This window comes from Globicephala melas, chromosome 6 (genome assembly GCF_963455315.2).
Source record: "Globicephala melas chromosome 6, mGloMel1.2, whole genome shotgun sequence".
In the NCBI taxonomy this organism is placed as follows: Eukaryota; Metazoa; Chordata; class Mammalia; order Artiodactyla; family Delphinidae; genus Globicephala; species Globicephala melas.
The window spans coordinates 89577434-89599875 of NC_083319.1; the positions used below are offsets into that span (position 1 = coordinate 89577434).

The 22442-nt window shown below is 55.4% G+C and overlaps 1 protein-coding gene across 8 annotated transcripts in view; it reads right to left on the reverse strand.

Annotated features, from left to right (window-relative positions):
- Positions 1-18064, reverse strand: part of WNK2 (WNK lysine deficient protein kinase 2) — a 155764-nt gene extending 137700 nt beyond the window's left edge. For all 8 annotated transcript variants that reach the window (XM_030847255.2, XM_030847252.2, XM_060301163.1 and 5 more), the window contains exons 1-2: positions 17802-18064; positions 16560-17239 (exon numbers count right to left, since the gene is read on the reverse strand). In XM_030847255.2, coding sequence (XP_030703115.1) covers positions 16560-17237 — 678 coding nt within the window. In that variant the 5' untranslated portion in view covers positions 17238-17239; positions 17802-18064. The remainder of the gene's footprint in view (positions 1-16559; positions 17240-17801) is intronic.
- Positions 18065-22442: the final 4378 nt, after the last annotated feature.

The window sequence follows — 22442 nt, forward strand, 5'->3', positions numbered from 1 at the left end:
ACCACTACAGCCCAAACAGCACACATTCTCCCAAAGTTCTGGGGGGCCAGAAGCGAGAAGGCAGACTCATGGGCAGAGTCAAGGTGTCACACATCTCCCTGCTTCCTTCTGGGGTTCCATGGAGAATCCATCCCCTTGTCCAGCCAGTAGAGGTCACCATGTTCCTCACCTCATGGCTCCATCCTCCATCTTCTGTAGTCATGTCTCCGTAGGACCCTCCTGCCCCCTCTTATAAAGGACCCAAGTGATGACCCTGGGTCCACCTGGATAATCCAGGATCATCTCCCACCTCAGGGTCCTCAATCCAACTGCATCTGCAAAGTCCCTCTAACCACATAGGTGGCATATTCAGAGGTTAGGGTATAAGGCCGTGGACGCCTCCATCATCTAGCTTCCCACACCCCTTCCTGGCCCACCTGACCCTGGGCCTGGACCCAGCAGCCGCCTACTTCAGGCTGCCTTCCAACCTCCTCTGGGGCCGGCTGTCACCCAGCTTCACACCTGATGTTGTGGCAGCAATGCCATCTTTTTTAATTCATCTTTCCCCTCTCAAAATGAAGAAGGAAGCCCCACGTGGGCCCTCTTTCATCTACATCCCGACTATCACTGCCCACACAGGCACCATCTGTCCACGTTGCCATGCCTGTGTCCCCTCCTGGCCACCCACCTTCCTCTGGGCCACATCCCACCCACCAGGCCCAGTGCCCTCACTCCAGCTTCATGTCACAAGCCAGGTTCAGCAACGTGTGCTCAAGGCCCCCGAAAGTGCCCCCGACCTGAGTCAGACTGGCTGGCCCCCTTCCCACAACGCCCAGGAAAGGCCCTTCCAGGTCCGGCAGCGGGGCCTCCAGGCTTGCCCCGCCCCAGCAAGACTGTGGGTACTCTGAGTGGCCGACAGGGATCCCAAGCAAAGGCAGCCCAGGGCAGTGGAGGACATCTCCAGCAAGCACAGCCTTCATGGGCCTCAGAGAAGAGCCAGCCTCCTGGGGCAGCAACCCAGGACTCAATGAGAAACGTAAGCACACACGTTAGCACAGGGCCTCAGTGAGCTTTCAGGAAATTGCTGTAGCTGTTACCACGACCGTTAATAATTATACTCAGAGGCAAGGCCCTTTGAAACCTTCATAATTCAACCTCCACCAAACCACACCTACCCTTCTCTCTGCCCACAGTAGTTTCCTTCCTCCAAAGAGAAAACCCAGCAGAAACCCTTTGTTGAAAGGCCATCAGCCATGGAACACCTGCCTGGAACACCCACCCCCTCCCCAGGAGCACAGAGGCCCACTGACAGTTCCTGCCCCGTCCAAGGAGAAAGCCTTCACCGCCTGGTAGGGCGGTGGCCCTGACTCCAGAGCCCTGGAGGCCTGCTCCCCTTCGGCAAGGCTGCCTCAAAGGGCCTGTCTTTCCCACAGAGGCGCCCACGGGGCAGGCAGGCCTCTTCTCTGGCACACAAACCCAAGATGACAGACACAAATGCACACCAAGGCCAGCAAGGCCTGATGGGGCTTCTTCACCGCACACGCAACCTGCATAAGCCACAGCCAGTGGTGGGGAAGCCAGAGTCAGGTGCCACTGCTGCCACATGCAGGCCACAAGGGAAGGACTATGGAAGCAGGGCCACAGGGGCAGGGTCATGGGGGCAGGACCACAGGAGCAGGGTCATGGGGGCAGGGCCACGGGGGCAGGCATGCAATGACAGCCATGACAGCCCAGCTAAGCCCACCAGGGCCTGACAGTACTGGCCAGCCACAGACCCCTCTGCTATAAGTCTGGCACCTGTGCCAAACCCTGGTCCCCCGGCTCTTCTGCGCTCCTCCCCAGGACCTGTGGCCAGGGGTTTGTCCCAAGTCACATCTGAAGGGCAAGATCCCACTGTGACCTCTGGCCTGGCCAGCCCCACTCACAGAGGCCCAGCCTGGCTCCAGGTGGGAAGCTGGTTACGCTGCCTCCGCTCTGTCTTGCCAGATCAAGGACACAAAGGGCCTGCCTCAAAAATGCATCTATAAAGCTCTCCAGGAAGCAGCCAGCAGGGCCAGAACGTTCTTGCTCCCCTCCAGGAACAGAGCAGGGCTTTGTCTTTTATTATCACCGTCATCAAATATTTACAGAGGCTGACAGACATCTCAGGCAGGGCAGCCGTGAGCCAAACACCACACTTCCCAGGACAGGCGGAGGTGCAGGCGAGTAGGCAGGGCAGCCAGAGGGGTGAGGTTTCCTGCAGGGCAGCCACTGCTCTCTCCGACTGGAGCAAACATGCCCACCCTGGGTCTGGGTCCTTGTTGTCTGGACACAGAACCCAGAGCAGGCTGCCTCTATGCTGTCCCCACTGCAAGAAGTACACAGGAACAGGCTGAAGGGCTCTCCACACTCAGGACTCAAGAGCAAGGTAGTGAGCGGGCACCCATTCCAGCCCAGGCAAGCAGGGGCCTAGAGCTGCCAAGGACAGGCAGAGAGCAGCCCCGGACCCCCACGCCCACCTTAGCCTCCTCCCTCCAATCCGTTACAGTCCAGACTGGAAACTACCCAAGTCTGTCCATGGATCGACAGGCAGACCGTGAACACCTACACGGTAGAAAAGGGACCGACTGCCGATCGGTGCAGCCAGGGCTGAGTCCCAAAGGGCATACTGACATGTGTGGGCAGCAGACACAGAAGGCTGAACACACACTGTGTGATCTCCGTGCAGGCAATTCTAGGGCAGGCAGGCGATCTACAGGACGGTAGGCGGGCAACAGGACCCGGGGCCGGAGTTACAGGGAATGTCTGCCTCTGCCAGCTAGGGCTCACGACGCACTGACCTGCTCTGTAGGCTCCAGCAGTTTGACCGCCACGATAATAAAGCAACGCCCCTCTACTGTTTAGCATTTTATTTTCCTTTACTTTCAAAGAATACCATCTATCCCTCTCTTCTTAAAAACCCTTTCACTGTTTATTTTCATCTGCTTTTGCTTCATTTTATTTCTAACTGATAGCTTTTAATGTGTTTTGCCATTGTCCCTAAACTCATCCTGTCCTCTTCCTCTGAAGTATGCCTAGCTGAGTTTATTCACTTCCAGTGTCCTCTTTAACCTTCTTTTCACAAACAGCAAACGCAGTCCTCTGTGCGTACCTCCTCTCAGGCTGAGCCGGGTCTGCGGCCACAGCAACCAGACCCCAGCACGGGCAGACCACCTGAGGGCCCCAAAACCCACACCAGGGGTGCTATCCAGGGGATGTTAACCTCCAACTTGCAAAAGCAGCTAAGCAAGATGGGAGGGGGCAGGCAAGCCCTTCTGAGCTGGGCCCCAAACCCCAGGAGACAGTATAGGTGGGGAAGGTGGATCCGCTGGCATCTAAAGGCCAAGAATCCCACTCGCAGTCAGGGCCACCAATGCCTGGGAACACCCTTGCCTCTACCACCCCCAGGAACCAGCCCCCCCGTGTGACTCCAAATCACTCACAGCACCACACCTGTGCTAACACAGAAGCCTCAGTGTTCTCCATCACCCCCTGGTAAAACGAGAACCCCCAGCTGCCCAGCCTGGCCACCCAAGACACCAAGAGCCAGCCACCCTCCCCACACAACACAGCCCCTACCCGTCTCCACGAAATGGCTCCTCCCCAACTGATAACCTTCTCCCCACGTGGTGGCTCCAAGTTCAGGACCACTCCGCACACACACAAGGCCCACAGCCCAGGCCCCAGGCCCTCAACCCAGAGTCCTCACCCAGAACGCTCAGAGGCCGCTATCATGGGGCAGAACCACCCCAATCAAATGTCCCTAGGGAAATGTCTGGAAGCTTGTCAAAGCACAGACAGCCACCACTGAGGGCAGCTTTTGTCCCCCTAGGAGCCCAACAGTCCAGGTGACCAGGCCAAGACCTACATCGTGCAGGGTGGGGGCAACCATCCCAAGCAAAAGCTAGAGCAGATCATTCGCATGTGTCACAGGTCTAGTGCATAGCCCAGGAGAGGTGGGGGTGCTGCTTGGGTCCCCAGGGCCCGAGAATGTGCAGACATCGAGACTGTTCCATAGGGTCCCCTAGAACCAGCCCACTCTGCCTGTGGCTGTGGCCATCCAGACCCAGACCTTTGGGAACATGCTTCCAACCGGGAACACAGGATGGCCCCAAAGACCTAAGAGGATGCAGGGGGTCTTTCAACAGTGGCAGGGGACCCTCGCAATGCTGATAACCAATGACCCTGCAGTCCCCTTAAGTCAACTACTTCTATTGCACAAAAACACTTGAGGATGGAGTATTTCCAAAATCCAAGCACACGTGGGCCCCCACCACACCCAGGAAGGCACCTGGTGACTGCACCCCTGCCCTGCTCCCCATCCAGTCTCCTCCACCCTTCAAGCTTTCAATGTTCTTCCAAAAAAGCCAAATTTACTCTCCTGCTTGAAACTCTTAATTAGAGAGAAGAAATGCCACAGAACCTGTCAAGGTAGGTGTCAGTGGATTGCTGCTGGCCAATGCAGCAAAAGGACTTCCTGGCTTGAAGACACAGCCCAACAGCCAGCTCCTTCTGGAGGACCACAGCAGCACCCAGGCTGAGAAGCTGCATCCCACAGGGTGCAGGGGGAAGCACCCTGACGTGTCTGGCCCCAGTCTGGAGATGACAGGAACATGCAAAAACCTGGGCCCAGCTGTGGGCAGGGCTGGGTGTGAGCCCACCCTGAACTCACCCCCAGGGGAAAGGGGAGGCTCGTGGATCCACTCATCCCAGTGGTGGGCTCTCACCACAGCTCAGGGAGGTGGGAGCTGCAGGCCACGTGGTGATTCACCATCACTGCACACGTTAGCACAAATGCTACAATTATGACTTTGCAAAATACCCAGAACATAAAAAAGAGACAAGAAGGGCATGTACCAAAGTGAAAACAGCTACGTCAGAGGAAAGAGATTTGGGACAGTTTTTTTTTTCAGGTTTCAGCATCTGTCATGTCCGTCACCCTAACCGTAACTTAGGTAGCTTGAAACGTCTCCCCCAAAACCCCACAGTGGCCTCCCCATCCATCGTCCGCCACCCCCTCCATCCTCACAACCCCCACTCATTGGAGGGGGTCCAGGGCTAGCACGTTGGGGGGAGGGATTGTTCTAGATTAAAACTGACACGACAACCAAATGCAATGCATGACTCTTGACTGGATCCTGGATCCAAACAGGAAAACCATCAGGAAGGCGCAGTCCACGTCAGACGTGTGGCTGACAGCACCCAAGTTAGATTTGAGTGTGACACTGAGCTATGGTTTTGTAGGAAAACGTCCTCACTCCTATATGAGATGTGTGCTGAAGTTTTCAGGGCAAGGTGGAAATGGGCCAGAATAAAACATATGCAGAGGTACAGAGATAAAGCAAATGCGGCAAAATGTTTACAGCTGGTAACTCTAACTTTCCCATCCATGTTTTTCAAAATAAAAAGTTTGTGGAGAAGTGTAAACTGGATTGCTGGCAGAGAGGAGAAAGCTCAGAGAAAGAGGAAAGAGGAAAGGGTAGGGCCAGTGGGTAGACAGCTAGGAGGCCATGTCACAGGGTCCCAGCCACAGACTCCTGGAGGTGAGAGGTGGAAGGAGCAGGGCATGGCAGCCCCTGGAGGCACCTAGAAGCAGTAGGGTATGTGGGTTGTTCTGTTCGGAAGACAGGCCCAGGTGGAAGAGGGCCTCATCAAACATGGGCACCAATCAGATCTTGGAGGGATGAGGTAATGAGCACCAGTAAGACCTTGGGGGGATAAAGTAACCAAGACAGACACGGGCAGGCACCCCTCACACTCGCCCACTGCCTGCCACCCCTGTCTACCAACAAAACCCACTGTGCCCAGCCCCAGGGAATAGATCATAACCCATCTATGCCATCAAGCCTTTCCCAGATGCCCTTGCAGCTAAGGGAGACCATACAATCTCATTGCAACCAGAAAAACTAAAGAGGCTTACTGGTAAACGTTTTCCTTTATGGATTAAAATATGGACACCTTACCTAACCTCCACCTAACCACCTGCTTGCTTCCTGACTTCAAATATGGTTGTGATGCCTGGAACTATGGCAGCCTTTCTGCCACCATGAGGCGACAAGACTGGGGACAAATCCAACAAGGCTGAGGAAAGCAGAAGAGAAAGAGGGACAGCACCTTTCTCCCTGCCAACATTGCTGAGTCACTAGGGCCCTGGACAGGCATCCCCAGATTTCAGATTCTGGGGATGATCAAAAGTCTGCACTGCTTAGCCACACTTGGTTTGCAGCTAAGAATTTTCCCAGCTTATCCACTCCTGAGAAAGCACACAGACAGCCAGGAAAGCAGGAGGCCTGGGGGAAAAAGTGGACGTCAGGAGGACAGGTCCTTCCAGGCAGCTTCTGGCCTGAGACAGGTAGGGAGTCTTCTCAAGGGCAAGGCCAGCTTTCCATGTCTAGATCCAAGTGCTGACAACAGCACCACCAATAAGTGAGATGGGAACCCCCATGTCTGCAATGTCTGCAACGCAGCCAAGACATGCCATGGGAACATTGGAACTCTATGTTCCAATGTTGGAACTGTTGGAACTCTACCAACAGTCAGCCAACACTCCTCGGAGCCCATCCTGGTCCCATGAGATCTTCGCAAAACTAAAGAAAAGGGGGAAGGGGTGCAAGGCCTCCCACACCCTGTCAAGAGCTTCACAACACAGCGAGTATTTTAAAGGCTCTGAGAAGTCCCACAACAGCAATTCATGCTTGACCCAGCACTCTTCAAGCCTATTTAGTAACACCCCTTTCCAAAGCAACCCTCTGAACACACATGCAAAATGACAATGCAGGGGAGAAGCAGGAAGCGTGCCACCAGCTGCTGTCTCTCTGTGTGAGCTTGGATGTGAGCCACCTTCCCTGAGTCTCCTTCTCATCTATGAAAACAGAGTCCCAAAACTTCTCTAAGTGGTTCTGAGGACCTGATAAACTCACACAAGGGTCCAGACATCCAAGAAAGCCCTCACCATACCACAGCTTCTTTCCTGCCCTCCTGCCCATGGCCAGCTGACAGCCTCCTGCCAGGGAGGCCCCCGAAGCCAAGCCAGGACAGCCCTGTGCAAACCACCAGGACTTGGGGGCACCAAGCCTCGCCCAGCACCGCTCTCTACTCCACTGGCTCCTCTGCCCATGTGCCTGGGCAGGGCTCATGCCATGCCATCTTTAATTTCTGGAGCCACCATAGAGAGACCCCACTCCTGAACACCTGAGAAATACGCCCAGCTCAAGGGCTGACCAGCCTGGGTCCTCAGGGAGGTGGCGCATGAGGGGGACCACTGTCCAGTCCTCCTGACTTGTGCCATGAAGACCGCTTGGCACAGAAGCCCCTGGAAGCAGATGCTCAGGGAGCCCACAATCCAGGGCCACCTCTCTATGGCCAAGGATGCTCTGCCCAGACTGCAGCCTCCCCCCAGAGCACGGCTGGGCAGGGCTTTCTGGAAAACCCCTCCAAGAGGACCGGAACACAAAGCACAAAGACAGGAATGGACCCCAAACCAGATCCTCTCCTTGCAAACCAATAAATTGCATTAAGAGACACTCTAGAAACAAATAAAAAGATAAATTTTAAAAGCAGTGATGGGACTTCCCTGGTGACGCAGTGGTTAACAATCTACCTGCCAGTGCAGGGGACACGGGTTCGATCCCTGGTCCGGGAAGATCCCACGTGCCGCAGAGCAACTAAGCCCGTGCGCCACAACTACTGAGCCTGCTCTCTAGAGCCCATGAGCCACAACTACTGAGCCCATGTGACACAACTACTGAAGCCCACGTGCCTAGAGCCCGTGCTCTGCAACAAGAGAAGCCACCGCAATGAGAAGCCCACGCACCGCAACAAAGAGTAGCCCCTGCTCACCGCAACTAGAGAAAGCCTGCACGCAGCAAGGAAGACCCAACACAGCCAAACATACATACATACGTAAATAACTTTATATTTAAAATATATAACTAAATAAAAATAAAAGCTGTGACACTTAGTAACTATAGCTGTATTTATAAAATACATGGGGAAACAAGAACTTGAAGGTAATGTGCAAAAATAGTAAGTAGTTATATTCACTTGAATTATGAGTAGTTTTTTCATTTCTGCATACTTCTTTAATGTAGCTGTTATGCTGCTTTGTTTTGCTTTTTAATTAATGAACTACTTTTTTAAAAGAAGTTCTCGGCTTACAGAAAGATTGAGCAGAAAGTACAGAGTTCCCTTGTACTCCCTCACACCTGCACACAGTTTTCCCTATTATTAATATCTTGCATTGGTGTGGTACTTTGTTATAACTGGCATGCCAATATTGATATTATTATTAACTAAAGTCATTGTTTATATTATGGTTCTCTCTTGGTGTTGCACATTCTATGGGTTTGGACAAATTTATAATGACATGTATCCATCATTATAGTATCACACAGAATAGTTTCACTGCCCTAAAAATCCTCTGTGCTCTACCTATTCATCAGTCCCTCCCCACTAACCCCTGGCAACTACTGATCTTTTAACTGTCTCCACAGTTTTGCCTTTTCCAGAATGTCATATAGTTGGAATCATACAGTATGCAGTCTTTTCAGATTGGCGTCTTTCACTTACTAATGTGCACTTAAGGTTCTTCCGTATCTTCACATTGTTTGAAAGTTCATTTCTTTTTAGCGCTGAATAATATTCCACTGCCTGGATGTACTACAGTTTATCTGTTCAACTACTGAAGGATATCTTGGTTACTTCCAAGTTTTGGCAATTATGAATAAAGCTGCTATAAACATCTGTGTGCGGGTTTTTGTGCGGACATAAATTTTCAACTTATTTGGGTAAATACCAAGGAGCACGATTGCTGAATGATATGGTGAGAGTGTGAAGTTTTGTAAGATGTCGTCATACTGTCTTCCAAAGCGGCTGTACCATTTTGCATTCCCACAAGCGATGAATGAGAGCTCCTGTTGCTCCACACACTTGTCAGCATTTGGTGATGCCAGTACTCTGAATTTTGGCCATTCTAATAGGTGTGAAGAGATATCTCATTGTTTCAATTTGCATTTCCCCAATGAAACATGATGTGGAGTGTCTGTTCATATGCTTACTTGCCATCTGTGTATCTTCTTTGATGAGATGTTTGTTAAGGTCTTTAGCCCACTTCCCCCCACCCCCACCCCCGAGCTTTCCTCTGTTCAAGAAGCCAAGGTCAGAGGCAAGGAGGGGACCATGGTTCTGTGTTCCCCTTCCGTGACCCACAAAAAAGGTCTTGGCCTATTTTTTTTTTTATAATGACGAATTTTTTCTCTGAACTTTATTGATTTATTTTATTTTTGCTGTGTTGGGTCTTCGTTTCTGTGCGAGGGCTTTCTCTAGTTGTGGCAAGCGGGGGCCACTCTTCATCGCGGTGCGCGGGCCTCTCACTATCGCGGCCTCTCTTGTTGTGGAGCACAGGCTCCAGAGCGCAGGCTCAGTAGTTGTGGCTCACGGGCCTAGTTGCTCCGCGGCATGTGGGATCCTCCCAGACCAGGGCTCGAACCCGTGTCCCCTGCACTAGCAGGCAGACTCTCAACCACTGCGCCAAAAATAGGGAAGCCCCTATTTTTTAATCTGGTTGTCTGGTTTCTTATTGTTAAGTTTTAAGAGTTCTTGGTATATTCTGGGTAACAGCCCTTTATCAGATAGGTGTTTGACAAAGATTTCCTCCCAGTCTGCATCTTGTCTTCTCATTTGCTTATAGACCTTTGCAGAACAGAAGTTTTTCATTTTAATGAAGCTGAACTTAGAAAGTTTTTCTTTCATCGATCATATCTGTGGTGTTGTGTCTAAAAAGTAACTGTCAAACCCAAGGTCACCTACCTTTTCTCCTATGTTATCTTCCAGGAAATTTACAGTTTTGCATTTTACATTTAGGTCTATGATCCATTTTGAGTTAACTTTTGTGAAAGGCATAAGGTCTGTGTCCATATTCATTTTTTTGCATGTGGATGTACAGTTGTTCCAGTACCATCTGTTGAAATGACCATCTTTCTCCATTGTGTTGCCTTTGCCCCTCTGTCAAAGGTCAGGTCATATATTTATGTGTCTCTGTTTCCGGGCTCTCTATTCTGTTTCATTGATCTATTTCTCTATACCACACTGCCTTGATCATTTTTCTTTTATTCTTTTCCAAAACTTCTGACATAAATTGGAGGTAATGATCAAGTATTCCAGGAAATCTTAGAATTCAAGTCTCTCAGGAACAGAACTGGATATGAAAAATACTTGAAGCGGGAAAACCTACAGCTGACTCAGGTTGCCAACCTCAGATAGGCTGGGCTTCTGCATCCTCACCAGGGGGCCTCTCCACCCAAAACACAGCTCCTGGATTGTCTGTGGCCAGAAGCAGATCCTAATATGCTTCTTAGAGATTCCACCTGCTTCACTCACACCCCTTCCTTATCTGCAGCTCACCAGCCAGGTGCTCAGGTAGAGCTGCAGGGGCACAGGCCCTCAGTCTGCCTGCACCTGGAGGCCCCTGGGCCACCCCAGGGGCCCACCTCCAGCCTCAGGCAGGCCTCCCTGCTCCTCCAGGTTCAGCTTGCTCTCCACTTCAATCTCAGCTTCTTAAACTGTTCATCTGCAGGGTGAGAAGAGGCTTAACTCTGAGTGCCCACTCTCAGCAGTGCTGCACACTCGGTGCTGAATGTACCTCTCCACAGTCCCCATTGCACAAACAGGTAAACCGGCGTTCAGAAAGGCGGGTGCCCTCTCTATGGCCTCCCCACTGGGAAGCTGTGGGGCTGGGGTCCAAATGCAGCAGGACGCGCTCCCACAGTGTTTGTATGCACTGCACGGTGTGCCCTGCCTGGCTGCGAGGCTCCTAAGCGCCCCTTCCCACCACCTCAGGCAGAGGCTGGCACCGTTCAGCCACGGCAGACCACAAAGGAGACCCGAGCCTGTGGCCTGAACCCCTGCAGGACGGAGTCAAGCTCTTCCCCATCTAAGTGGTGACCTACGGCTCCGTGTTCTCACCTTCGGCATCATCCAGCTCCAGCCTGAAGCCAGCCCAAGCTACTGGCCCCAAGAGATGCCTACAGCCAGGCAGAGGGCTGCTAGGGTCAGCCATTCTGGAAGGTGAGTGGCAGACACCCAACAAGTCCAGCCAGCCCAGGACCGCAGGACAGTCTCTCCACAGACTGACTCCCTTGCTTCCTGCAGGCTTCTCGCAAACACCCCTCCTCTGTGAGAACCTGGCTCTCCCACCATGACTCTCCTGCTGACTGTGGTACACCAGGGCTGGAACCAGGACACATGCTCAAAAAATGCCTGCTGAGGGCTTCCTTGGTGGCGCAGTGGTTGAGAGTCTGCCTGCCGATGCAGGGGACACGGGTTCGTGCCCCGGTCCGGGAAGATCCCACATGCCGCGGAGCGGCTAGGCCCGTAGCCATGGCTGCTGAGCCTGCACGTCCGGGGCCTGTGCTCCGCAACGGGAGAGGCCACAACAGTGAGAGGCCCGCGTACCGCAAAAAAAAAAAAATGCCTGCTGAGCCAATAAACCACACCAGCCTGCGCTGCTGAGCCTGGGCACAAGACCCAGCATTGGGAACCCTAGGGAACGTCCAGTCTCTACGCTCCTCTTATCAATTCTTTCCCTTGCCACCATAATGTTCCAGCTAACAGTCCACCAGCAAAGCTTCACCCACCTCAGAGTTACCCAGTCACCACCTGGAAATGGCACAAGAGGTGGGGAGATGCTCACCAGCCCTCCACCCAAGTTAGACAGTCTGGGGATCCCCCCCTCTGGGGTCCAAGTCACTGGGCAATTCAGGCCTGAAACGCTCAGCCTGGTACCCTCACACGCCAGGGCCCTGAGGATACCTTGAGAGGCACACACTCGGCCACAGGAGCACCTGCTTCCAACAGGGAATAAGCTGCAATGCCCAATGTGCCCACAGTGGTGACCCACAGCTCGGGCTGCTTGTTCATCATTGCTGACCACACTCCCCTCCCCAACAAAGCGTGGGGATAGGGGAGGGGCCTCTGGGTTCTGGATGCCCACACTTCTGCACTGATGGGCCCCTCCCCAGTGCATTTCACAGGCCTCTCAGGAAGTTGGCACCAGCCTTTCTCACCAACCAAACTAGAACTGTGGTCAAGATGACACATGAAAGGCTTCCCTGGTGGCGCAGTGGTTGAGAGTCCGCCTGCCGATGCAGGGGACACGGGTTCGTGCCCCGGTCCGGGAAGATCCCACATGCTGCGGAACGGCTGGGCCCATGAGCCATGGCCGCCGAGCCTGCGCGTCTGGAGCCTGTGCTCCGCAACGGGAGAGGCCACGACGGTGAGAGGCCCGCATACCGCCAAAAAAAAAAAAAGATGACCCATGAAACATCATTTGGGAAAGCAAGCTCAGTGTTGACACCCAACTGCTTTCAAATTACACCTCTTCCAACAAAATTGTGCCCTTAGAAGATTTTTTAAAAATAAAAATATAAAAGCAGGGTGACTGCCAGCCAAATTGAGCATCTTGCTCCAGCAAGTGAGCACCATCTCCTCTGCACACCCCCTCATCTCCCCATGTCAGCCAGATCGGGCTGCTTGTGGCTCCTCTGAAAGCAACACCTGACCCTCCCACATGAGGCCACAGGGGAGACCTCTCAACCCTGGGCCCGCGGCTGCCCAGCACCACAGGGCACATGCCTGGTCTATGAAAGGCGATGATGCACCTATGTGGTCAGGTGTGTGAGCTCAGCACCCAGTACAGGTGGGGCACCCACAGCCAGGGGAGAGGTGCCAGACCACACCAATAGCAGGCAGACCTGGCCACCCTCTGAGGACAGCAAGGGGACCCGGCATGCTCAGCACGGCTGCACACGACAGGCGCCTACAGGCATTATCCACTGCCAGGGTGCAGGAAGGTGACACAGAGGTCTGGCTGTGGTGGGTGAGTTGGGAAAAAACGAGTCCTCCGTGGCCACACGAAGGAGACATCAGCAGATCCTGTGGTCCCCACATCCACAGCCTCTCCCTGGCCTGGAGTCCAGGCCATCACCACCCCACGGGAGCCCAGGGACCTCTGGGCAGTGCAGAGCAGCAACAGGACAGCTTCATGATGACTTCTGAGGGGTCCAGACACCTGTCCCTGGCTGATGGGGGCTCAGGCCCCAGGGTACCTCTTCAGGACTCTCATGGCCCTCAAAGTCCCTGCAAGTACTCCAGGCAGAGGGTCAATGACTGACACCTCCATGAGGCTAAATGACTCCCACACTGGGCACAGGCCAGGACACAAGCGAGGGAAACATGAGTTGCGGGTAGAGTCCCCCAAGAGGCCGTGCCCAACCCTGTAACTGCAGCTCAAAGCAGCCTTCTGTGAGCAGGAGGCAGCACAGAGGACCCTTGGAGACAGGGGCCTGCTGATGGGAGGGGGCAGCACTGACCAAGGGGGCTGAAAACCAAGGCTCTCTCCAAGTTCTCGAGGAAGACACTTAAGCAGGTGGTCCAGGAAAGGCCAACAGGCCGCCTCCAATGAGGCTTCTGGACACTGGCTGGGATCTGGGTTGGCTGCATTTTCTCTGCTCGGAGGCCCCACCCCTGGCTCAGAGGCATCAGCAGGTGAGAGAGGGTGCCTGAGTCACCTGAGACCATGTCAGTGGTCTACACCTACCCCCACCCCAGGCAACCCAGAGTCAACCAGAAGCCTCCAGCTATCCCGTGCACTGTCTGACAGGATGGGGTCTGTGAGGGGCCAGAGCTGGCCACAGGGACGTGGGAAATGTGAGCCAGAGTAAAGGCAGTGCTCTGGGTGCATTTGTACTTTCCCTGTTGCTGTTATGTGTCCTGGTGCCAGAAATGAACATTCATTCAAAAGAAAACAGAAGGGGAGGTAATATTTTTAAATGGCTTCCCCCCAAAAATCAATGTCAGCTTCAAACGTCTGGAGAATTCAGGAGATGAAAACACCTCGCTGCCCTTCACTGTGATATGAACACATATTGCCCTTTCTGCAAAGCTCTTTCGACACTAAATTATAGAAGGAAACTTGAAGTCGTGGGGATCTTACATCCTCCAAGCCAGACTTATTAGGTCCAAAAATGCGGCCTTTCCTCCCCTTGGCAGGGAACCCTGGAAAAAGCAAGCGGGTGACACTGTCTCAGTTCTGGGGGAGGCAGGCAGGTGCCAACATCCCCCATGGTCCCAAGGTTGAGAGGAGGAAACAGACTTTTGAGGGTCGATTTCCAGGGCATTCCAAAGATGCCAGCTGAGGAGCTTATGGGGCTTGGGGAAGGGAGGGTTGGAGGGCAGTAGGAATACTGCAAAGCTCCCCGTACTGAAGGGCAATGCTCCTGGCAACCCACCCTCCAGTGGGAGCCCTGATGCTTGGGAATTCTGGGGGCTGGGTGGAGGATGAACATCTCCACCCTGTGCACTAGGAAACCCCCTCCCCAGGCGCAAAGCCAGCACGCCACCTGTCGCCCTCCCTGGTGCTTGGTGGTCCGAGAGGACTAACCTGGCGCCCTGCCCTCCACCCTTATCTCCTCTCCTAAGGACGGCCATGCTAGGTGGCCTCTTCCCATGATGCTGCAATCCCCCTCTACCATCTGTATCCTCACAGGTGACCTTGGTGGGCTCTCAACAATAAAATGGGGGAAACAACAGCCTCCTGTTTGGTGAAAAGGAGAGTGCACACACAGCAGGCTCTAGGCTGGTTCCCAGCCCCCTCTGGTGTAAAACCCTCTCAGACCTACCCATCAGAAGGCAGCTGACCCTAACTGCTGCATATCAGCCCTCTTGCTGGGGGAGATACAGGAACAGCTTCCCGGCTGGCATGGGGCCCCCAGTAACTACTGTATAAGAAGCAAAACCAGACAGATTAGAAGCCATCTCCCACTTTCCTACTCCCACCCAGAGTACAGGAGTAAAAGCCCCCTGGACAGCAGCCAGGCTCCACTCCGGTGCCGCTCTGCTTAGGGACCCAGAGGCAGAACAGCTTGCCTTGCCTTAAAGGGAATGGGAATTAACAACCTCCTCCAAGGGTCACATGCGCCTGCAATGCCTCAACCAGATCAGCTGGGCTCTGCTGCTGAGGTCTAACTCAGCTCCCGCCTGCTGCAGCACCCCCACTCCTGTCCTCCACCCGCAGAGGCATTCCGCAGCAGAGCACCAGTGGGTGCTTGGAGTGCCACACCAGGTCACTTGCAAGAGCGAGAAGGCGAGGAGGGAAGGCACACAGCCACACTCTGGAATCAGGAATCCTCTTTTCCCTCTCCGGTCTTCCCTTTCCGGGTCCTCTCTCCCCTGTGCGTTCACACACAGCAGTGATGCCCAGCTCACTCCTATGCCATCCCAGCACACCATCCCCAGGGCCCCAGACCACAAACCACTGAGGCCACCCCTCAGCAGGTCCCCGAACCTGCAACCGCGAGGGAGGGGAGTTCTCAGTCCCTCTCAGTGAGGGACTCGATAGGCCACCCCGGCTCCACCATGAAAAGTCCCTATTTCCACAACAGAACCAAGGAGCTGTGAGGAGGGGTGGTCTCCGAAGCTCTTTGTCTCAGGAGAAAGGCTGAGGACAGGTGGACACTGGACAAATTAGCCAGCTCACATATACACACACACACAGGCCACCCTGCAGGGGCCCAGAGGACAAAGCAACCAAATCCCACTTCTGAGCCAAAAAGGCAGGCTGCCTGCAGTGTGGCAGGCGGCCTGCATCAGGACTGGCAGGCCCAGCTAACTTTCCAGGGCGCTGGGGTAGGCTTACATCCGCATGGCCAGCTCTCGCAGAGTCCAGCCCCATGCCTGACAGCTGTTCCCCCAAACAAGGGAGGACCAATAAACACCCACTGTGACAGGTGCTGCCCCAGCTTCCACGGCCGGCCCAGGACAGCCTGAGTTACCGTTTATATAATCTTCCAGGGCTGGGGCTGACATAGCCAACATGAGGGCAAGGTTATGAAAAATGCAAGTCCAGAGCCTTTGCATCCACAAAAACCAAACCTAAACAAAACCAAACCCCACCTGCATTTTACATGACTGGGTTTTAAGACTTCTCACATATCCATTTTGTGAACTAACGGGACATAGTAACAACACTTCCACGCTTTGCCCCAGAGGCGCCAGGGCCCACCATCCCTCACCATAAACAGACCCCAGGTGAAAAGCCCCTCAGACATCCCCAACTGGGGCATCCACACTCTGCAAGACGCAGTAAGGTGCTCATTTAAGAGCAGCTGAGAGTCCCCCAAACCACCCTGTGACCACTTGGACTCAGGGCCCTGCAGCCCACACACTGCTTCTGCACAGACACAGACGATCCAGACAGCCTGGGTCAGTACAGCCCAGAAGAAGGAGCGGCACTGATCGGCACTGATCGGCACTGAACGGCACTGAAAGACACGCCCTCCAAGTGCCCAGTCTCCATCATGGGCCCACATCGTGCCACACTTAGACACCACACACTGGGAGATCCGACCTCCGTCACCCAGCCATCACCACACAGACCACCAGCGCAACCAACCACCCACCCAGAGGGTGACACACAGAGGGCCGCTGCCAAGGGTGGCTAAGGCCAGGCATGGCCCGATGCCAGAACGCACTCGCCCACCACCACCTGCGTCCATCTCGCCCCTCACCTGCAACTCGCACCAGGCTACCTCCACCCAGGTCTCCGTGTCCAGCCCCTTGTAGACCGTCTTGAAGGAGCCGCGCCCAAGCTCAATGTCGAACTTGAGGAAGCGGCCGTCCAGGGAGGTGGCCACAGCCTTGAGGTCGTCCTCGTCGTCCTCCTCCTCCTCGGGCTCCTCCCGGCGTGCGCGCCCGAGCTCTGGCCTCGCCTCGAGAGCCCCCACGTCCTCCTTCCTCGCGGCCGCCGCCGCCTCCTCCTCTCGGGGACCGCCCACGGGGGCAGGCGCGGGCGAGGGCGCGGGGTCCGGGCCAGGCTCCTGCGTGCCCGCGGGCTCAGGGCCGGGGTCGGCAAGGTCGCCCAGCGGCGCGGCAGGCGCGTCAGGAGTGGGGACTGCCGGGCGACCGCGGGCGCGCTCGGCGATGAGGCGGCGCGTCTTGCAGAATAGCAGCACCCTTCGCTGCAGCGGCTGCGGGGGCTGCGCGCCCGGCGACTCGGCCCCCTCCAGGCCCAGCGGCTCCTCCTGATCAGAATCCACCACGCTGCGTCGCAGGAAGCGCTGGGGCCCGGGCCGCGCCGCCCGCGCCCGCGGCACCGCCGCCGGCTCCGCCATGCCCGCGGGCCCCGCACCGCGCCCCGCCTCCATCAGTGCGCCGGGGGCGTCTCGGCGGCCGCCATCGTAGTCCATCTCTGCGAGCAAGGACACACAGGCCCGTGTGAGCGCGGGCCTCGCCGCACCTGCCCGGGACGTGGGATGAGACAGCGCCGCCCCAGGGCCCACGGCCTGCCCGCCCCGGCCGCGAAGGAGCCTGCTGGGCTGTCCCTGGGGCGGGCGGGGGAAGGGGGGCTGCAGACCGGACCAGGAGGCCGGGCTGGATGGGAGGGAGCCGTGCCCTGCTCAGGCCTGGGCCGGAGAAGAGCCCTGCTGGGCTGTCCCGGGGGACACGAGGGAGGCTGCAGAAGGGGCCGGAAGGCCGGGGAGAGGGGCACCTGCGCCCTGCCCAGCCCCGGGGAAGGGGGCCTACTGGGATGTCCCTGGGAGGTGGGGGTGGTTAACACGGGGCCGGGAGGCCCGGGCTGGGGGAGTGCCCTGGGCCGCGGAGGGGTGAAGGAGGTTGGGGAAGAAGGAGATAGTGGCCAGGCGGCGGCTCCACAAAGGACGCTGCCCGGGGCGCAGGAGGGGCGCGCGGGGAGGGGGATGCGGCGGCGCGGCGCGCACACAAAGGCGGCGGGCGGGGGGCTCGGCACTCACAGGGCGAACGGGCGCCGTCCATGCCCGCGGCTCGGCGGCCCCGGCGGGCGAGGCCGCGCTCAGGGCCAGGATCCGCGCTCGGGGCTGGGGTCTGCGCTCGGTCCGGGGTCGCTCTCAGGGCCGGGGTCTGCGCTCCAGACCCGGGTCACGCTCGGTGCCGTATCGCCGCGCTACTTCCTCCAGCCAGCCCGCTGCGGGGCCGCGCTCCCGGGTGCTGCCTCTGCTCCGCGCGGCTGCGCTCCCGCACCGGCTCAGACCCTGCGCGCGAGGAGGGCGGGGCATTCGGCTGCCCGCCCCCGGCCGGAGCGGCGGGGCGGGGCCTGGCACGCCCACCTGTCCTCCGGCGCGCGCGGCCACCTGCGGGCCAGCCCCCGGGGCCGCGCAGGCCCACTACGGCCCTCATGTTCCCCCTCCGGCGGGTACTGCTGGCCCCTGAGGATCTTTGGAATGCCCCATGCGGCTGCTGGCCGCGAATGGTCTGTTATCCCCCCCTGCAAACCTGGCTTGGCCATCCTAGTTTGTCCACCTGGAAAGGCTGCCAGTTCCAAGACTCGGTCAGTCCAGGAAGACACCCTGAGTTGCAAGCCTATCCGTTTCAAGCCTGTCCATGATGACGTGCCTAGGCCTATCAAAGGGAAAACTGAGAAGGGATGGAGCTAAGCATGTTCCAGACAGACGCATGCAAGCCAGTCTGGCTTCCACCGTTCTCCCTGGGACATACTCGTGGCAAGTGGGCATCATGCCTGCCTGGTAATGGAGGAGATGACTGGCAATTCACGTCATCACCGGCAGACTGCTGCCCACCGACAGCTGGCACATGTACATAATACGGCAGCAGTATCCCCACACATTGCAGCGGCAATCTAGGTGCTGGGGGACTACAGAGGACCTGTCCTTGACTCAGCGCTATGTGCTCTCTGAGCCCACAGAGGTAGTTTTGGGCAGCCCTGTTTGCATACCTCTCATGACAGGGAGCTCACTCTCTCTGCCGGCCCATGACCCATGAGAACACAGCTAAGCAGTTAGGTCACAGTTTGCTCATCCATGAGATGGACATAATGGTCAGTGCACAGCTGGTGTTCGACAAATGCTTACAGAGGCAGGGAGGAAAGGAGACAGGGCCTACCCTCTGCCTCTGCTCCAGTCAGTCCCCAGCAAAGCCCACTGGTAGGAAGGTCAGGGTCTGGCCTTGCCCCCAGGGAGCCCCAGTCAAGAGGTACTTTTGAGGATGCGTGTGCCTTTCAGTGGGCTCAGGGGTCAGTCTAGTGGTCAGACCCAGTACAGCCGGGCCACCTCCCTGAGTGCCCCCCACAGGCTACTACATGGGGAGGTGGCTCCTCACTTGACTATGTGGGGCCCACCCCAGGGCAGGTGAAACAGTGGAGAACCCAGGTCCCATAAGGGGACAGGGGCAAATGGGGGGACTGTGCCAGGAGAGCAGAGTTGGAGGCAACAGGGGTATCTGGGGGTGATGGGGGCAGCAGGGGTGTCCTGGGGTGATGGGGGCAGGGTGGGCTTCTCAGGGAACTGAAGGAAGGGTACTGGGGCAGACAGATGGAGTGCGGGTATATGGACCTCGCAAGCTTGGGCTCTTAGGCCCTGGAACCTCCTGCAACTGGGTGGGCAAATAATGGGGCCCCTGGGACTCTGGCCACTTGAGGAAGTCTCCCCATCCAGTGGGGGCCGAGAAGTTCTATAACACAGTTTTTTTCCTCTCTTATAATAAGATGATATAACATTTCTTTTACTCTGTTCTCTGTAAAAATTTGAAAACGTGTTGATTTTTTAAATAACAGCTTCATTGGGATATAATTTAGATACCATAAAATTCACCCTGTGTACAATTCAGTGGTTTTTAGTATATTCATAGAGTTGTGTGACCATCACCACTGTCTAATTCCAGAACATTTTTTATCGCCCTCAAAAGAAACCCATGCCCATTAGCAGTCACTCCACATTACCCCTCTCTCAGCCCCAGGCTAGCAGTAATCTACTTTCCGACTCTATAGATGTGCTTATTCCTAGCATCACATATAAGTGGAATCATACAACAGTCCTTTGTGACTGGCTTCTTTCATTCAGCATAATGTTTCACTTAGTCCACATTATAGCATATATCAGTACTTCACTTCTTTTTGTGGCCATATTGATTTTTTAAGAGCAAGTACTCATTAAAGAAAGTTAAGATAGAAAAAGTAGAAATAAAAACTTTTTAAGTTGTTACCCAAGTGTGATCCCATGGCACCTCCTGTGGCAGGCACATGTCTTTCCATGTGCAGCTGTCCACTCAGGAGACACTCAGAAGGCTTGCATCAAATAACCAAATAATGGGGACTTCCCTGGTGGTGCAGTGGTTAAGAATCCTCCTGCCAAGGCAAGGGACACGGTTTCAAGCCCTGGTCCAGGAAGATCCCACATGCCGCGGAGTAACTAAGCCCGTGTGCCACAACTACTGAGGCTGAGCTCTAGAGCCCGTGAGACACGACTACGGAGCCGATGTGACACAACTACTGAAGCCCACATGCCTAGAGCCCATGCTCTGCAACAAGAGAAGCCACTGCAATGAGAAGCCCGCACACCGCAATGAAGAGTAGCCCCCACTCGCCACAACTAGAGAAAGCCTGTGCGCAGCAACGAAGACACAACGCAGCCAAAAAATAAATTAATTAAATAAATAAATTTATTTTAAAAAATAATAATAACCAAATAATGATTCAAACCTTTTCTTTCCTATGCAGCAAGTTACCATTTAATTTTACACAGGTAGGCTCGCACCAGATGCTAGGTTCATCTCCTAGCTGGTTCAGTCCAGAGAATGCGGCTTTAGCCCTCAGATGTCCTGGAATGTGCGGGTGTTTGAAATCCTCTACCCATCACCCTGCTGAAGTGAGCCTGCTGCCAGGTGTGGGGGATGCTATCAACACTCAGGCTCCCCTCAGGAACCACTCCCAAACTGCACCACTCAGTTCCTGGGCCCCAGGAATTTTGTTTTAATGGACACAACTTTTAGAAACAACTTTTCTGGTTAAAAGTCTGAAGAAGAACAACTAAGACCACTCAGTGGTCATTCCTACCCATTCAGTGGCCTGAGCCATGGGGGTGCAGATCAGTCTCAGTGCGGAACTGCTAGGTGGGCACAGAGGGCACCTGCACACCTTCAGACCAGCCTTCGACCTCTGCAGGAGTTGCGGTAAATTCGGGAGCTGGAGCACTGCGTTCGCCCTGACTGTCATCCTTGGTCACAGCCTGCCCTTCATTCTCAGCCTCTTCAGCACTCGGTAGAAGTAGACGGGGTGTGACTTCCTCTGGTTGCTCACAAGAAGTGATGTCAGTGTCCACCACCTGAGACCCACTGAGTGAGCCCTCTTTTAGTGTCTCAGAGCAGGATTGAAGCTGATCTGCAAAGAGAAGGGCCAAGTGGCCTTAGAGACCTGCATGGATCACGAAATATGGAGACAGGCAGAAGAAAACACAGGTCATTTTCCATGTTTTCATCTCTCCTAAAGCCCCAGGAATCTGACCTAGGGATCTTGAGTAACTGATAGCCATCCAAAATGGGGGTGGGACACTGAGCCCAGCGGGTGGTGGGGCCTCAAGTAAGTCATGCTGCTGAAATAATAATAATGATGATGATCCCCAGTGCTGAGCTAAGTCTTTGCAGGAATTCTCTTGTCTTGCCCCACACTGTCCTAGAGGGCCCTGTTATCAGATGGGAAGCAGCAAAGAGGCAAAGAGACTTGCCTGAGTTAGTCGACCGCAGGCAGTGGGCCCAGAGGTGAACGAGGCCAACTTACCCACACCCCACAGTGAGCTGCCTCTCAGCCCGCAACGGCTGCCATCCAGCCTTTTCAGGACTTTGTGGCCAGTCCTTGCCCATCGACTTTCGCTAGCTCCAGGGGCCGGTCTTCAGCAAGCTGGCACATTCTCCATCGTGCCAGCTCTCTCTCATCCTCTCTTAGCACCTCTGTCCACATGGCCCCTGGAGCTCTAGCTCTGCTGGCTCTGCTGTCACGTGCCCATGACCCAATCCACCTTCAGCTCCACCCCATATAGCACTGGGGCTGGGAGTCTGTGCTCCACCTCTCCCAGCCCCCAGCGACTTCAGGGAGGCATTGCCAGAGGAGGTGCTGGTGGCAGCAGACTGGAAGGGGCTCCCATCCACATCCACTGGGGAAGGGGTAGAAAGAGCTCTCCATCAGGCTTCTTTTAGTCCCCAGAGCCAGCCACACAGCTCTGCTCCCCTTTGAGGAATCAGCCAGAGCGCAGCAGCTTCCCCCTCTACACTCCCAATCCCCGGGGGGCTGAGCATCCCCTGGGGTGGCTTTCCCTCCAAGCTTCCTTCTGTCCATACCCAGAGTGTGCGCTGCAGTCTGGGTTTCAACGGGAGCAGAGCCCCCATTGTGCTCACTCAGCCCTGCCAGCACCTGGCATCTAACCCCTGGTATTGAATGGATTTCCACCCAGTCTCAGCCTCAGCTCTCTCCTCAACTCTAAACTCCTTCCTCTTAGGGGGTCCGTCTTAATGGGCAGGCCGAGGAGTCAGGACCCTCCTTCAATTCTAGCTTGACCTCAGGCCCAACCACATCTATCCACTGCCCTCCAGAGCAGCCACATCCCGGTGAGGCCCCAAATTCTGGGCTA